The 17,052-nt window shown below is 43.5% G+C and overlaps 2 protein-coding genes across 3 annotated transcripts; one reads left to right on the forward strand and one right to left on the reverse strand.

Annotated features, from left to right (window-relative positions):
• Positions 1-917: 917 nt before the first annotated feature.
• On the reverse strand, positions 918-2,812 carry COA4 (cytochrome c oxidase assembly factor 4 homolog). 2 transcript variants are annotated; one of them, XM_089513059.1, is made up of 2 exons: positions 2,685-2,812; positions 918-1,399 (listed from the first exon to the last, which is right to left on the reverse strand). In XM_089513059.1, the coding sequence occupies exon 2, from the start codon at positions 1,387-1,389 to the stop codon at positions 1,126-1,128; it is 264 nt and encodes an 87-aa protein (XP_089369185.1). In that variant the 5' UTR covers positions 1,390-1,399; positions 2,685-2,812; the 3' UTR covers positions 918-1,125. The 2 variants fall into 2 exon arrangements, with proteins under 2 accessions (XP_089369185.1, XP_089369184.1); XM_089513058.1 differs by lacking the exon at positions 2,685-2,812 and adding an exon at positions 1,488-1,895.
• Positions 2,813-2,814: 2 nt separating this feature from the next.
• PAAF1 (proteasomal ATPase associated factor 1) lies at positions 2,815-16,320 on the forward strand. The gene is made up of 12 exons (XM_089513052.1): positions 2,815-2,910; positions 3,356-3,396; positions 4,594-4,697; positions 5,421-5,510; positions 6,106-6,204; positions 7,722-7,872; positions 10,024-10,218; positions 11,085-11,176; positions 12,330-12,445; positions 13,082-13,164; positions 14,293-14,375; positions 15,671-16,320. The coding sequence occupies exons 1-12, from the start codon at positions 2,834-2,836 to the stop codon at positions 15,746-15,748; spliced, it is 1,209 nt and encodes a 402-aa protein (XP_089369178.1). The 5' UTR covers positions 2,815-2,833; the 3' UTR covers positions 15,749-16,320.
• The last annotated feature ends 732 nt before the right edge of the window (positions 16,321-17,052 follow it).

A 17,052-nucleotide genomic window follows, 5' to 3' on the forward strand; every position in this document is an offset into this window, starting at 1 on the left:
GGCATTTCAGAGGGCAAAGAACAGCGGAGATTGAGGACATGACTTGGAGGTGAAATGGAGGTATTGCCTCCTGGGCAATGACCTGCTTCTAGCTACAAGACTCTCTGTCTGTGCCCACAAGATGTGACCCCATTTTTTTATATCGGTCTCTCCGTTCTTCTCATCTGTGTTTATCTCACTCTGCTAGTGAGGTACTATTCATGCGACAGAGCTGTTCCGGAAGTAAATTTGGGCCACCGGAACAACATTCGCCATCTTGGACCCGGTTCAGAGGTTCGCTTACAGGATGACCGAGAAGCTGCCGGCAACGTAGGCCGAAACCATCTTGAAGGCGAAATGCACCATTTTGAACCTGTAAATGATGGGATCTGCTGAAGTCCCAGGCTGCGAGGTTTAGCACCTGAATTTTCTCCTTTGTAAGGCAGCAGTAATGGAGACTGTTCCTTCTCTGTGGCATCTATGAAGGAGGATCATGAAGTCTATGCTGACAAAGCCTCTGGATGATATTAAAGTATCCGTTAATGAAACTAAGAGTTGGTTTTATTCTTTTGCTGGCCATACTGTCAAACTGCAAATGGGGAATGGTGGTGTAGTCTCCCCAGGATCCGTTCTGGATCTAGCATGGTTGCTGGGGAAGCGTAAAAGGGAGGTCAGATCTGCCCATCCCACCAGGTGAAACCCCTGGGTACAATTTGCACCCCACCAGTGATGCCTCTAGGTAGCAAGGCCCAGGAAATAGCCTTTTAAAAGTGGCCTTCCAATCATTTCCTATTTTGGAAAAAAGCCAAAACAGGCCAGAAGTAATTCCCACATCTACAGCAGGCAGAAAAGCAGAACTGGGAAGCTGCTTTATACTGAGTCATCTTCAGTATAAAGACTTCAATTTCATTATTGATTCAGCAGGAAAATAAATCCTATTTGTTCTTTAAAAATAAATATAATTTAGTGACATGATTACAGGAAAAGGCCTTGCAATGGGCATGTTTTGCTAGGATCAGTTTCCACTGGTCTCTCTTTGAAGCAGTTGCATGTTTCTAAAGAGTTCATCTCTTTCCTGCCCTGGCTTTCCCTGGAGATTCTGCCCAGCGAAGGAACCACCTGTTCTGCCAGTTTGCTGCCGCCTTCTCAGCTGGTGGCCTGGTGCAGCTTCTGCCTCCTTTGGTGCTCCTCCGCTTGCTGCTTCTGATATTCCCTCATGCAGTCCTTGAAGCCCTGCACTTGCTGCTGGCATTTCCGCCAGTCCTGATGCTCAGCCATGCACTCCTGCACCGCGTAGTGGAAAGAGGCACAGCCGGTGCGGGCGATCATTCGGTCAAAAGGGTCTTCCTCTTCTTCCTCTGCTTTTGGTTTCCGGCTCCAGTTGTGACCAGAGGGGTTGGCACTGGACATATTGAGGGATCTGGAAGGGACAGTGAGATAGGATAACAATCAAGAAGCTGGAAGGAGCTTTATATTTCGACATAACTGTGGCTGAAGAGAGTACCTACCAAGCCCCTTCTGCCAGGCAGGAACTCACAAGCCAAGCACTCCCTGGGACAAGATGGCCAGATTCCACATTTGTTCCACGGCTGAACAGACTTTTCCCTGGAGCTTGCAGCCATTGCTCTGGGTGCTAGTCTCTTGCTCCCTCCTCAATATGATACCTCTTGAAATAGTTCAACAGGGCTATCATATTGCCTCTTCACCTTCTCTTCTTTGGCATTACTGTCTTTTCCCGTGAGTCAAGTCTTCTAACAGTACAAGAGCCTCAGTTTAGTCATTTTAGCTTCTAGGGAGAGAATGGCCGAGTTGGAAGGGAGGGGCCTCATGGGCCGCCAAATCCAGCCCCTGCTCAGCCTGAGATCTCCAGTTGGAGCCCCCTGAGCATGGAGAAAGACAGAAGTGGCTGAAACCATAGTCAAGACGAGGGTAGCAGAGCAATGGCTCTTCTCCACCATCTGCTGCCCCAAAAGGAGGGAGGGAGGCAGGCTGTATCTGACATGAGCTTCTGTGGGGGGCAGCCCTGGGCAGAACGGAGGGGCCTTGGGAAGGCCTTCTGGAAGTTCTAGTGCACCCAGGCTCTTGTCAGTCTGAATCCACTTAAACTTAAAGACATCTTAAATCTTAGGGTTCTTTCTTGCGGTGCTTCCTAGTCTATCCGATCTGGGGACTGGCTGTCTGTTGCCCCAGTGTGCCAAAGACCGGGGCCACCTTTGTGCCCATCCCTTTCTTTCCTGGGACCTCTCCAGGGACCTTCACCCGTCCAGGGGCACCGCTTCTGAGGAGCCCTCTTCTGTTCCTTGTGTTTGTATGGGGAGTAAAGCAGGCGCCAGCCTCCTGGAGGAGGAGGAGGAGGGCTTTGGCTCTTGGGCTCCGGAGACCAGGGCTTGAGTCGCAGCCCATCCACGGAGCCCTCGCCGAGGGCTGCCAGAACTGTCCACTAAAACCAGGGACAGAATGTAGGGCGAATTCGGGACCAGGACAAAACTCAGCCCAAAATGTCGGACACTGAAGAAAAATGGAGGACCTTCCACTTTGGGCTGATCTTGTCCTGCAGCCGTCCTTGACTTTGGCCTCGGATTTGTCCTACATTCTGCCCCTGGTTTTAGTGGACAGTTCTGGCAACGCTGGGCCTTTGGGCAAGAACGAAGCCACACTCTCTCGGCCTCCTCAGAGAACCAGGGCCACGGCAGCCCCTTCCTTACCTCTCCCTCCTTCCTTCCTTCCTCCCAGGCCTGGCCCTCCTTCTCCCTCAGGCGCTGCCTTCTTCGTCGGGCCCGGAGGAAACAGACGGACGGGGGCCTGGGCCTGGCTGCCTCGCAGGAGGAGGAGGAGCCTAAGATGGCGGCCTAAGATGGCGTCGGGGTCCCAGGCCTTTCCCTCCGCCGCCGCCGTGCTCCGGATCCAGGGCGACTGGGAGCAGGCCCTCCGGTGGGGACCCCTCGCACCCTCCCAGCCCCGCGTCCCTCGGCTTGGTCCTTCCCCTTCCATAAGGCTCCCCCTCCTCCTCCTCCTCCTCCTCCACCTGGCTTTCCAGCTATTCCGGTATCCCCCATTAATCCGGTTTCATTCCGCTTTAACTGCCCTGGGGCTCAATGCTGTGCCAGGGAATTCTGGGAACTGTAGTTCTGTGAGACACTGAGCCTTCTCCGTCAGAGAGCTCTGGGGCCGCAACAAACTACAGTTCCCAGGGTTCCCTGGCACTCAGCCCCAGGGTCCCAAAGCGGATTGGTTTTTGCAGTCTGCTTTGGCCCTTGTTTATCCTTAGCAAGGGTCACAGGCTGAGTACATCAAACCATCTACAAATAGGTGTGGAAACAGCAGCTTTACTCCATCGAGGCCCCTCAGAGTAACGGGGCTTTTGTTGCCTTTGTAGGAAGAACGAGGAGGAGGCTTGGCTGAGCTGCAGCAGCCCAGGTGAGCAGCCCTAGGACCATGGCACCTGAGAGATGGAACAGGCCTAAGGACCATCCATCATCATCATCATCATCATCATCCCACTTCATTTGTTTAGCCCAAACTCTTATACACAACTACAGCATTACTAAAGATGCCATCCAAACTCTGCCGAAGTCGTCCAAAGACAGAGGGACCACCGTCTTTCTTTCAAGGCAATCTCTTCCGCTGCTGAACAGATCTTAGAGCAGAGAAGCGTTTCCTAATGTTTAGCCAGACCTGAACCCCCTTTGCTTATGATATTTCTGTACTGTCCCACAAACCAAGGTTCTTTAAGCACCACACAATTTGAAACAACAATAGAAGCAGTAGAAATACCCAATATCAAATAAGCATTAAGTTGCTCAAGGCATGCTGTTGCATTTAAAGGGTTTCATATCACTCTGAGGGTGAGCAACACGCAGCAAACCTAGCAGAACTATTTGGGAAGCATTGAATTGCCAGGTGACCCCACTAGGCCCTATCTGAGATTTTGACCATTTAATCCAGTGCAAGTCTATTCAGAAATAAGCCACTGTGTTTGCAAGGGGGCTTACTCTCGTGTAAATGTATAGAGCAGGAGAGGCATTGTTGTGAGGCACTCACACCTCCAGTTGAACCAAATGAGTGGCTACAGAAAAGCTGGTTCTAATAGCCCTGCTTTTCTGCTTCTAAGAATAGCCAGGCTCATGGAAATTGTGTGAATGTTTTCCATAGAGAAAGCTTTGTGTTTCAAATTTCTGTAAGATAGGCTTCTGTTAGAGGCATGGAAGCAAAGAAGACCGGTTTTTTAAAAAGCAAAAAACACTTGAACTATGTTATACTTCATCCCTTGGAACATTTTCAGTTTAATCCTCCTGCTTCTTTCATTTTCTCCTGTAGATCTACTCTAAAGTGACAATATTGGCCTACCTTACAGGGCTGTTGTGATAGGTATGGGCATGGCTGGACCACATGAACTGGAAATGTTCAAATGGCGCTTTTCATCCCAGCAAGTTAAGCTGACTGGATGTTCCTTTTATATGATGAGATATTTGACATAGGGTGGGTTAGAAATACACTAATAGTAGTAGTAATAATCTTCAAGTGCTTTTTTTAATATGAAAAAACAAATATGTCCATGTAGCTTCCTTACAGTGCTTAACTCACTGTCTTCCTCTTTTTGTTGCTGCGATCTAGGGAAATCTACTCTCTATGGCACACTGACTTCTCAGGGGATCAACTCAGACGGAATTCCTGAAATCACGGCCTCTGAAGGATTCTCTGTCAGTGAAATAACAAAGGTACTGTCACTTCCATCTGTACATTGAAGGGCAGGATGGCTGTTAATAGAAAGAAATAAGCCAGCCATATCATGTCTGGTTGCCACATATAGGCCAGAATTTACTCTTGTGGTCTATATTGCATTTTGTGTTGTTAAATGCCTTCGAGTCGACTTCAACTTGTGGCAACCCCATGAGAGAGATACCTCTCCCACTGTCAAACAGCTCTTACTGTCAGGAAGTTCCTCTTAACGCTTAGATGAAATCTCGTTTCCTCTAGTTTGAATCCATTGTTACGTGTCCTGTTCTCTGGAGCAGCAGAAAACAAGTTTGCTCCATCCTCAGTGTGTCACCCCTTCAAATATTTAAACATCACCCCTTAACCATTTCTCCTCCAGGCTAAACATACCCAGCTCCCTACATTTCTCCTCATAAGAAATGGTTTCCAGACCCTTCGCCATTTTGGTCGCCTTCCTCTGGACATGCTCTAGCTTCTCCATGCCTTTGCATACTGATATTCCAGTCTAACATAGCTATTGCTCTGAATTCTATCCCCACAGTAGCATCCTCTAACTCATATTCACCAGCTACTGGTAGTAGGAGGTAGCTACTCTTGAGGGGAGGGGAATCAAGACTAATTGTCTCTCTTTGACTTTCTTGTTTAGAATTTTGCACCAGATTGTTTTGTAGATTATTTGCTTTTCATAAAAGTTAATATTTTCTTTTCTCTCTTGCCCGCTGTAGAAAAGTCTGCTTGTCTCTTGCCCTCGTGAAAATGCATCCACCAAATTTCTGGCACCCTACACTTCCTTCTGTAGAGTTCATCAAAAAAGTGTAAGTGTTTTTTCAGTGTGATTTGAAATGAGCTGACATTGAATAAAGCTGGAACTTGGGTCAACAGAATTAAGCAATTAAAAACACACACACACAACAGCTAGTAAATAGCTTTGTTCTTACAAAGTTGAAATTGGGAGACCTGGAATTTTACTTCTGTCTTCATTGGTCTTCTTCACTGTGTGTATCATTAATGCAGCCATCCTGCCAAAGTCTGTCTTAATTACAAAAATTATAAAAATCATTTGATTTGGTTGAATAAAATCTGTATTCTATGAGTTAGTAGAGCCAGTGTGGTGTAGTGGTTTGAGTGTTGGACTACCACTGTGGAGACCAGGGTTCAAATCCTGCACAGCCTTGGCAACTCATTGGGTGACCTTAGGCAAATCTCACTCTCTCATCCACACCCCAGAACAAATCTTGCCAAGAAAATCCCATGATAGGGTCACTCTAGGGTTACTACAAGGTGAAAACAATTTGAAAGCACACAACATATGGAACGGGTTTATCAAAATAAATACCTTTTAGCCTGTTTGCTATGGGCTCTTGTCATTTGTAATTGTTTCCCCCACCCCACCTTCCCTCTCTGTTTTAGATCACGTGCCTCGACATTTCTAGTGGTGGCGGACTTGGAGTGTCAACCAGTGCTGATGGGACTATGAAAATTTGGCAGGCTTCAAACGGAGAAATAAGAGTAAGAATCAGATTTATTGCCGGGGGCGGGGGGGATTTAGAATCTTGGGTTTTACAAAGTCTAGAAAATCCAAATGTTTAACCAATCCATCTCTTTCTCAAACTGCTATTTCGTCTCAAGAGCTTTAAAAAGAGTTTGAGGAATAGAAGGGGGGTGTTGGAAAAACACTTTTCCGTGGGGGGAAAGGGAACGTAACTATCTGATTAATATCGATATATGTGTGTATGTGTATGTGTCTGTATATTGTGCCCTGGAAAGTGTTTCTGATACTTAACCTAGCTAAACTGTTCAACACTTTAAACGTCTTGCTTTTAGGGAAATTAATTGATTGTAACCAGCTATTCCTAAAGAAATCCAAGGATCTGGTTGCTTTTGATTGCTGAGAATCAACTAACCCAAACATTCTGACTGGTTCTGCCGGAATTCAAGAGCTTATCTGTTCTCTTTCCCATATCCTTCCCCAAGGCTGATTGCTTTTCTGTATAGTGGATTTAGCAGCAGTGTCCTCATGATCATGAGTAGGAGTTCACATAGAAAAATCTGTCAGAAGAAAGCTGCATTAGAACATATCTCTCTGACATGCTCATTTTCTGTTTATAGGAATATTTTTTTCAAAACAGTGTTGGAAAAGGTGATCTCAATAGCATGAGTGCCAGTCTTTACTCTGTAGTGAATATAGTATTAAGATGAGTATTAGGTGTCAAAGAGCTTTGAAGCCTGAATGTAAATAATGTCAGTTATTCACCTAGATTGTATTTGTTGTTATTAATTGTCATCAAGCCAACTTGGCCTTATGGCAACCCTATGAATGAGAGAACTGAAGACCACACTGTTATAAACAGACTTATTCAGGTCTTGCAAACTCAGGGCTGTGGCTTCCTTGGCTGAGTCCATCCACTTGCATTGCAGCCTTCCTCTATCCTGTCTTCCCCCTTAGGAAGCATTATTGTTTTTTCCAGTGATTCATGCGTTCTCATGATGTTTCCAAAGTACAACAGCCTCAGATTATTAATGTTAGCTTCTAGGGAGGCTTCAGGCTTGATTTGTTCTAAGACACACTCGTTGGTTTTTTTATCAGTCCATGGTATCTGTAGAGCTCTTCCCCAGTGCTACATTTCAAATAACCAAACTGTATTAGCTAGACTGTATTAGCTTCAATCAGAGCTAGAACATCAGGTCTAAATCAACGTTAGTTCCACTTAAAGTTAGACCCATTGAAAGTCGGATTCATGTAAGTGTTGACTTGCCATTCAATAGTTGTTTCAGTAGCTCTGCTCTGGTTGGGATCAGAGCCCTTGAGTCACCTGTTAGATGCTAAATATGAATGGATTTAGGCCTTCGTGATTATTTCTGCTCAGAAACAAAAGCAACTGAGAGGTCTAAGGCACTCTAAGTTTCACTATCATCTAGCCAGTGTCTTGGACTACTCAGCTGGTGCTTGTTGCTTCCTAAAATAAGAGAGAATTAGGCAAAGTTTGTAACTGTGTCACTGTCAACTAATTCTTTTGCCTTCCCAGAGGCATTTGGTAGGCCATGTGTACGACGTGAACTGCTGCAGATTTTTTCCGTCAGGCATTGTGGTCCTGAGTGGGGGGATGGATGCCCAGCTAAAGATCTGGTCGGCAGAAGATGGCAGCTGCGCTGCAACATTTCAAGGCCACAAAGCAGGTACAAAAATGTTACAGTGGAAATAAATGCAATTGCATTGTCTGATTGAAGACATGGGTGTTTGAGCTTTAAACGGAGGTTGGCAAAGTGTGGGTCATGGGCTGCGTGTGGCGCCCTAGGAAGTAAAGACATTTTTTTGCCAAAAATATTTTTGTTGCTCCAAATGCCCCCGCCAAAGTCCTCTAGGAAGTGTGGGGGGCATTTCTACCATGTTTGTGTCAGGGATGATGGGAGTTTGTAGCTCTTCACCTCTGGCTCGAACTCACCACCTTGTTACGCACCGGCGCTGACCAGTTTTGGCCAGTGGATAAAGCTTTGCTCTAAAGCAGCAGAGTTACAGAGAATAGGCTGAAGACCCTGACAAACTCTCCAAGACTTCTCACTCTTGCTTCCACAGAAGTCTTCCCACTTCTTCAGGATCCAGCTGGTTCTTGTATCTTCACTCAAGACACCAGACAACTCAGTAGTCTTATATCAAAGATATACTTTATTCTACTATATACAGCTCCAAGACTATCCAACACAACTCCAATATTCCTCCAGTACCCCACACTACTACCCACAAAATACATTGGGATTCATAGCAATTATTATAGCCCTTGGAAAACACCACCCACTCTTGTCAGTTTCCACCCAGTGGGCGTGTACAACCACTTTCATTGGTTCTCTTGGTTCAACCCACAATTAATGATTTCATCATCTCACCTTGTCCACTTAACAATTCTCAGGTGTGTTCAATTATCCACTTTGCATTTCTGTCCTTGGCATTTAGGACTTGCTAATTCCATTACCTTTTACACCTGTGTGGCTCCTAATTGCTTTTGCTGAGTCATCCTGACTCTCACATACAAGTTTTATTTCTTTCACTGTATATCCCATGTTGCTTTTCCTTAACAGTTTGGAGGTCCCCAAGCAGGGGCCAAACAATTAAACAAAACATTTTTGTCCTAAAATGCCATCTAGTAGGTTGGGGGGATTTCCACTGCATATTGGGCCCACCTTGGGCCACTTCCCAATTTGCCAGAGACAGTCCTGATTAATCCTCTTTTGTCCCTCTTTTCCAGTTGCTTTTAAAAGCAGTTTCTCTCTCCTCCCACTTTCTCCTCTTGTCCTCAGCTTACTTCAAATGCTGCAAACTGAATTCAAAGTACAAAAGTAGTCTGCACTCCATGAGCAAAGCAGGAGAAAAAAGTGTAGAATCTTGCCCTTCCCAGTTGGCTCAGGCAAAAGCATATTGCTGCAGCCTCTGCTAGCTTGTCTGTCCTTCCTCATTGACAGCTTTTGCCATTTTGATGACACTGGTTTTGCTTGGCTACATCTCTCCCAGTTTTAGTCTGTGAAATGTTGGAGGGTATAATCCTGTTCCACAGTCCTAGATCAAGTAATACGATTTTTTCTGACCTGCCCCAGACTGTGAGACCTCTGCCTTGCTTATCTGTCAAGCTGCCTTGTCCTCTTTCCTGTGACCCTATTGTTTCAGTTCTACTCAGAGTACGTGAGGGATAGAGAGATATTGTGACCCTGCTCTCATAGCTCCTGAATTATTCTATTGGAGAAATTTCTCCTCTAACCAGAGGATGAACTAATGTTTTACAGAGTAGTACTATACTTTATAATGAATAGTCCATGTTCTTGAATGGAGTATGAGTGAAGTGTCTTTCAGAACCTTGAAAGGAGTGTCAGTTTCAGGGACTCACCAATCCCTCATGCCATGGTGAGTTTTCCATCACTGTCTGGCAAGCATCAGAGTTCATCCCAGCCTTGAGCTGGGAAATGATCCCTGCCAACCAACTGTGGAACTGTTTCTGCTGAAATCCTCAAGCTGGATGGAGAAACTAGTGTTGCTCATTCAGGGTTAAGCTGCCAAACTGTGCTGGTCATCTCTACAGTCCACCATGAAAGCAAACCTGGTGTGTGTGTGTTTGGTGGAATTGTTCTTATTGCTTGGTTTGGTTGCTGAGGACCTCCAAAGCCCAATTCAGATGTACAGATCTCCAGCTCCCCACCTGCAGCTGAGAAGATGATAATGGATCATTTCAAACTTTCAAGTAAATGATCTGCATAAAGTCAGAGACTTCCAGTTGCTGGGTGTTTTCCTTGACAGCCAAACAGTGGTTTCTTTTCCTAATATTGATTATTCTGTTTTTCTAGGAATCCTGGACACAGCCATCGTGGATCGAGGAAGGAATGTGGTCTCCAGCTCTCGGGATGGCACTGCCCGCCTCTGGGATTGTGGGCGATCGGCTTGCCTAGGCGTAGTGGCTGATTGTGGTGCCCCTGTGAATGGTATTGCTTTGAGTGAAGCTGACAACACCTTAAACCTGGGCTCACCTGAAAAAGTACCTAGTAAGTAATCACATAGGGCCAGTGTGGTGTAGTGGCTTGAGTGCTTTAGTGCTCCCGCTTATGTGACATAGATAGGCCCTCCCAGCAGATCTCAGTCCATGGGCAGGCAGAGGTAATGGGCCAGCATGGTGTACTTATTTGAAGGTTGGACTAGAAGACCAGGGTTCAAATCCCTGCATGGCCGTGGAAATCCACTGGGTGATCTTGGGCAAGTTACACTCTCTCAGCCTCAAAGGCAGGCAAAGGCAAACCCTCTCTGAACAAATCTTGCCAAGAAAGCCCCATGTGCCACTCAGCAATCTAGCTGTTGCATTTGCCATGGCAGAAGTTTCAAGCCCCTGTAAATACAGTTCCCCAGAGAGTGCTTAGTTCACTATGAAGCAGTGTAGAAATGTACATGTCATTGCTTGCTATTGCTGGATGTTTCATTTCGTATGGGCATATTGTTAGTTTTGAATAAAAAGCTTACTAAAGCATATTGAGCTGATTTTCTTTGTTGACTTCTCCTTGTTCTTTCTATGTTATTTCTACCTCTGGTACCAAATTTTCTATTAAAGAAGTCATGCCAGGAGCACATCGACTAAGGTCCAAAACATACTGCAGAAATAATCCAGTTTGAGACTGCTTTAACTGCCCTGGCTCAGTGCTAGGGAATTCTGGGAACTGTAGTTTTGTGTGACATTTAGCCTCCTCTGTCAGAGAGCTCTGGTGCAACAACAAACTACAATTCCTAGAATTCTCTTAACACTGAGCCAATGCACTTAAAGCGGTCTCAGACTGGATTATTTCTACAGTGTGTTTTGGACCTTAGGTAACTGAGGTGTCGCTGTGGGTGCTGATCCTGATGATGTTACTTTCTAACACAGGTGAGCGTGAAACTGGAACAGAAGGGAAACTCTTGCTGCTGGCTCGAGAGGACAAAAAACTGCAGGGCGTGGGACTCCAAAGCAGGCAACCGGTTAGATTTCTCTTTAACTACGTTTAATAATGTTTAATTTATGACCTCTCATTGGTCACAAATGTACATGAATGGAAGCTAAGAAGAAGTAGCAACATTTTCTGCTAAACAGCTGAGCTTTCTGGTATGTTCTGCTGGGAGCAATTTTGCTCCTGCTAACTAGGTTATTTGTGTATTTGTTTATTTATTAAATTTATAATCTGCTTTTCTCTCGGTGTGAGACCCAAGTTGGTTTACAGCATGGAGTGAAGCAACATACAGCCAAAACAATTTACAATACAGACACTGAAAAAACAATTAAATAAGGTGTTAGTAGAAACCCTAATTTAGAATAGTTTAAAAACATTTAAAATATAGCAATGAAGATAAAAACACTGTATCCCTTGTTAAAAGGAACCAATTAAAGGGTAAAGCCCATGTCTAAATTTTTAAAAAGCTGTTGCTGGCTGGCAGAACAAAAAGCAGAGAGGGCGCCAACCGAACCTCATGTGGGTGGCAGTTCTACAACTTGGGAGTAAACCCCAAGAAGGCCTTCTCCCATGTCCTCTCCGAATGTACCTACAATAGTGGTGGGACCAAGAGAAAGGCCTCCTCCAAGAATAGTAAAGGCAGGCTGATATAGGGAAATGTAGTCCTAGGTCAGGGAGAGGATTGTGGCCCACCAGATGTTGCTGAATTACCTCTAGCAGTCATAGCCAGTGGTGAGGAATGCTAGCCGTTGCAAGGAAACAATATCTTGTTGTTATTGTGTGCCTTTAAATAGTTTCTGACTTATGGTGGCCCTAAGGCAACCCTATCACAAGGTTTTCTTGGCAAGATTTGTTGAGAGGGCATTTGCCTTTACCTCCCTCTGAAGCTGAGAGAGTGTGACTTGACCATGGTCACCCAGTGGATTTCCATAGCTGAGTGGAGGATTCAGACCCTGGTTTTCCGAGTCATAGTCCAATGCTCAAACCACTACACCATACTGTCTCTCATCATCAAAAATGCTGCATAATTCCTGCCCCTATACTTGGATTAGTCAGTGCCTTTTTTGCATGTTATTTTCCTACACAGCAATTACCTTTTCAGAGAAATCACAGTTGCCTTCTGTTCTTTTTCTTATCCATGGCCTCTTATATCTAATTTATTTTCTGATTTGTCTCTTCTTCAGATTTTTCTTTTCGTTGGCTCCGATGCTTTTAACTGCTGTACATTCCTCTCCAGCATCTACTTCCTGGGAGGGGCACAAGATGGAAATATATACCAGCTGGATGTGAGAAATACCAAGTGAGTAGAAGTGGAAGGTGGTTGTCACATAACCCAAACAGTGTAGTTGCTGCTCCCTGTGTTGCTCCAGCAGTGTTTGTTAAAAGCAATAAAGAAGCAAATAAAACAAGTGAAAATGTCCTATGTAAGATATTTACCTTCCTGGATGCAGCAAGGATATTTATAGCAAGGACTTAAAAACTTACATCAGTGGTTAAACAGAGTTTGTACTCTTGCATTGTTAGCAAAATTGACACTCAAGCTGCACCTTGTCAGAGGCAAAATAGCTGAAAACACTTGTAAGACTACATGGCATCTGTTCATAACATAGATGTCACATGCAAATTCTAGACATGGCCCACCATTAAACTGTATGATATTTTTGAAAGCTATCATTGGATACTGACTATGGTCATTTGTCTTTGATAGTAATTGTCTGGTTACAATTTGAATCGTGTAATGTTCTCTGTGGTAGGGAAGGTTGGGAAAGGGATAATTTATTATTATACCATGTAAATAGATAATAAAAACTAGAAAAGAAATATAACAGGAGGGGTTTGATATGCTCAAGTTTATATTGAAAGAGAATATTGACCAACATGTTCTGGCGTAAGTGTCCCTTTTTGATAGCCATTATTTTCTTGCTGCTCTTTCTAGGTCTCCAGTTCGAATTATTCATAGATCAGGAGCACCTGTCCTTTCCCTGATGCCTTACAAAGATGGATTCATTGCCAGCCAAGGTAGTGCTCCTATTTCCTTGCACTTTGTTGTTAACTGCAGTTAGGTCCACTTATGCTTAGGGCAACCTTTTAAGTGGGAAACCTCCAGGACACACAGTTCTCAGAAGTCTGACTTGAGTATAAATTCAGGGCTATAGCTTTTTTGACTGAATTTTTGCATTCCTCTTTTGAGACATCATGAGATGACATGACTTGGTTAGAAAAAGGCAATAGTTCTTAATAAAGTTGAAGGCAGTAAAGAATTGTAGAATCAGATGGATTCTCAAAAAGAGGCTGGAGGTCTACCTGCTGGGGATGCTTTAGCTGGAGAGTCTTGTTCTGGTTGAACTTGATGACCCTTTACACTTTAGGATTCTAGGATTCTATACTGCCTTCAAATTCACCAAAGCTAATTGCCTTTTTCTAATAAGTCATGTCATCTCATTTTGTCCAAAGTAGGATAGCTTCTGTTTAGTCATTTTGCCTTCTAGGGAGAGTTCAGACTTGATGTGTTTGACTTTTTGGCTTAATTTTACTATCCTACTGATAACTGAATCTTCTAAGGAGTTTATCACATGAAGGAAATTGGAAGTTTATCCCGTGAATATCTTGGAAAATTGCATAATTACACGAAACAATTCCATACGTCATACAAAACCCACCATAAAGCGGTCACAAAGAAGCATTAACACACATCTTTTTACTTTTGGGATTTCAGTGACAATGCATTTCTGAAATCACTGCACAATTGCGTGTGATAATCATTTACACAATTACTCACCATTTTCGCTTTATTTGAGGGATGGTTTAAATGTACTTTAATCTTTCTTTAATGCTGAAATTAATCCCAGTGTGATAAACTGGGATTTACCTCTCTCATGCCTTTTGGAGTGTTAGGAAGAAAAGGAACATATTTGTTCTCCCTTGTGCTCTCTGGAATACATATATGGGTTGTTCTGCATTCGCTTAGAGTTGGCTGGAGCTCTTCCAAGCTAGATATGCTGCACTCCACTGTTTATTTGACTTCTCAGTGTCTTGCAATATTGAGTGGGCAAAAAGTAATACAGGCACTTCATCATACAGAATGTTAAGACTCTGAAAGTAAATCACAGTTTGCTGTTTTTAATCACATTCTGTGCTTGTTTTCAGGGGATGGAACATGTTTTATCATGCAGCAAGACCTTGATCATGTTGTTGAACTCACCGGGCCAGATTGTGACCCTGTATATAAGGTAACACATATTCGATGTGATAACTTGTTTTATTGTATTTAAAAAAATTCATCCCCATTTATAAAAATGCATCTAAGTGCTTCCATGTTTTGCCATAAACTCTGAACTCTTAGAGGGTTCCTTCTACTTAAACACGAGAAACACCTTTTTACTGTTAGAGCTGTTCAACAGTGGAATAGATTGCCACGAAAGGTGTTGGACTGTCAGTCTTTGGAAGTCTTTAAACAGAGCTTGGATGGGCATCTTTCAGGAGTGCTTCAGTCGTGTATTCCTGGATGGCAGAGGGTGGTATTAGATGGTCCTTGAGGTCCCTTCCAACAGTAAGATTCTATGGCCTGTTACAGACTGCCAAAATAAAGCTGCTTCGGGTCTCTTTGGAGGTATGCTGTTTAAATGATGCATGGGACCTAAGAGTCCGGAGGTCGCACCAAAGCCACACTCCATTCCTAAGCACCGGAGTGCAGCTTTGGTGCAGCTTCCGGATTCTTAGGATGCATGCATCATTTAAACAGCATACCTCCAAAAAGACCCGAAGCAGCTTTATTTTGGCAGTCTGTAACAGGCCTATGATTCTTTGAGGATCTGGTTGCCAGTTCCAGTACTAGAGAATGGAGAATATCACTGGAAGTATAGCAGTGACATTTTGGTTCTAAAATAGACAATAATAACATGGCCTTCATTGACCGTTGAATCTGAAAGCAAGGTTTTATAAGGTGGACATTACCTCTCAGAGTGTCACAAAGGCAGTAGATTCTCTGTCACTGCTCCTTAAAGGGTCCGTTGCACTCTTTGGGGTTGGGGTGCCCAAAAAGAGTGACAACAATCCAGCATAAGTAACTGTTGTGCACTGGTTGCAATTTCTGTATCTGAGGACACAGCTACCCAAATACCATAATTGTAACAAAATGCTGTTGGATGGTGTTCTTTCCTTTATTACCAGCAGTGATACAAAGAGCAATATATATGATCATTTAAGTGGAATTTACCCTTGGACCATTAGAATTGTTGAGTTGTGGCAATATTTGTCTCCATTGATCTGAATGGACAGAGGAGAAATCCTTGCCACTAGTTGGAACTCAGATCCTTCCTTTCTGGTTAGTGCAGACATGCTTTCCCAGATGTGGACTTGAGGTCATTTGATGTAGATTTTTTTTTAGCGACTCATTTTTCACCTCTTTATGGGGTGAGTCTTCTTCCTCTTTTCTTTTTGCCTCCTGTACAGTTAGGTGTGGGTTCTAAACACATTTTTCACTGAATTATGACTTCACATACTGCTCTTGCTATTACCTTTTTAGGTGGCAACATGGGAGAAGCAGATCTTTACCTGCTGCAGAGATGGGTTGGTAAGGAGATATCAGCTTTCAGACCTCTGAATCAACAAGAGTTAGGAACACAAGTCCTATTTCAGAATGCTGGATGTATTTTAGGGATTACCTTCGAAATACCATTTTGTAACAAGCTGTACCAGTGTCAAATTTCCAGGATGTCACACAGTAAGTGTGGCTGGAGCAGACACGCACTTGGGGACCACATTAAGACACAGTCCAGGATCAAGCTGCCAGTTATCTTCCTGCTGACAGAGAAAAGAGAAAAGCCATTAAAATTTACAGTGTTCTGCAGCACTGAGCAACATCCAAAAATTCTTTAAGTTACACCTCATTTTGTATTTGCAAATATGTTTTTGTATAAGCTATTGGTTTTTCCAAGGAGGAGAAGGAACTGATGGGTGTGAGGAAAATCAGGACCAGAACACTTGAGCAAAAGGATGTGTTTTTAGTATGCCCTGCCCAGCTTTGTCTGTATCTTGAAGAGAACATACAACTTTTTGTTTTAAATCTCATGCCCTCCTCACAGAATTACCCTTTTCTGATGCTCCTTACTGCCTCTCAACAAGTACTCTGCCAGTTGTAAGTTTCCATAGAAAATAAAGCTGCTTTGATCTCAAGTTATTTTGTTGGTTTTGTTAAACTGATAGTAAAAAAAAAAGCATCGATTAATTCCTTCTTAAGACCCTACTCTTAACAGTCCTTAATTTGCCACTGTTTTTTTGGCTTCCACCAACAGTTTCAGAGGATTTGTTTTGTGTTTTCATTGGGTCTTCTTTCATCTTTGACAGGAAGATATCAGCGTACATCTCTCTGACACATACTAGGATAATATTTTGTGTTAACACAAAGGAGTTAAAGAATGTGTAATTGTTTTCCAGAACGATCAAGTAGACTTTTTGATAGCATTATTCTTCCATCCCATTTCCCTTTTTGCTATGTTATTGAAACATATAGTATGGTATAGTACTGTCTGTGTAAGTCCTATGTATGTATGTAAGTGTAGTGCTGTCTATGTAAGGACTTTTAAAACTGGAGAATGAAATTGTAGACCAGTGGTTCCTCAATTTTGATCCTCCATATGTTTTGGAATTCAACTCCCAGGATGGCTGGGCTTCTGGGAGGCCAAAATAACTTGAGGACCAAAGTTTGGAAATCTCTGTTGTAAGTTTTGCTAAATGCTTTGAGAAGCAAAAACTCTTCATTTCTAAGATCATATCCAGCTGTTAACAGGATATGGCACTTTTTTGGGTAGGTTCCTTGGTAGGTGAAGAGTAGAAATAGGAAGAGAAACTGCCATTTTTAAACCTGTTTTATCTAACATAACACTTTTATGAAATACATTTATAAGG

Source organism: Sceloporus occidentalis, unplaced genomic scaffold, assembly GCF_023333645.1.
Source record: "Sceloporus occidentalis isolate IW3139 unplaced genomic scaffold, rSceOcc1.0.p SCAF_2, whole genome shotgun sequence".
In the NCBI taxonomy this organism is placed as follows: Eukaryota; Metazoa; Chordata; class Lepidosauria; order Squamata; family Phrynosomatidae; genus Sceloporus; species Sceloporus occidentalis.

What these genes read in the sequence shown, in the direction of transcription:
- COA4 (XM_089513059.1), bottom strand. Translation starts at nt 1,389, where the DNA reads ATGTCCAGTGCCAACCCCTCTGGTCACAACTGGAGCCGGAAACCAAAA.
- PAAF1 (XM_089513052.1), top strand. Translation starts at nt 2,834, where the DNA reads ATGGCGTCGGGGTCCCAGGCCTTTCCCTCCGCCGCCGCCGTGCTCCGG. An exon ending in GACTGGGAGCAGGCCCTCCG is followed by an intron (nt 2,911 to 3,355) that starts GTGGGGACCCCT and finishes TTGCCTTTGTAG; the next exon opens with GAAGAACGAGGAGGAGGCTT. An exon ending in ATTGTGACCCTGTATATAAG is followed by an intron (nt 14,376 to 15,670) that starts GTAACACATATT and finishes TTACCTTTTTAG; the next exon opens with GTGGCAACATGGGAGAAGCA.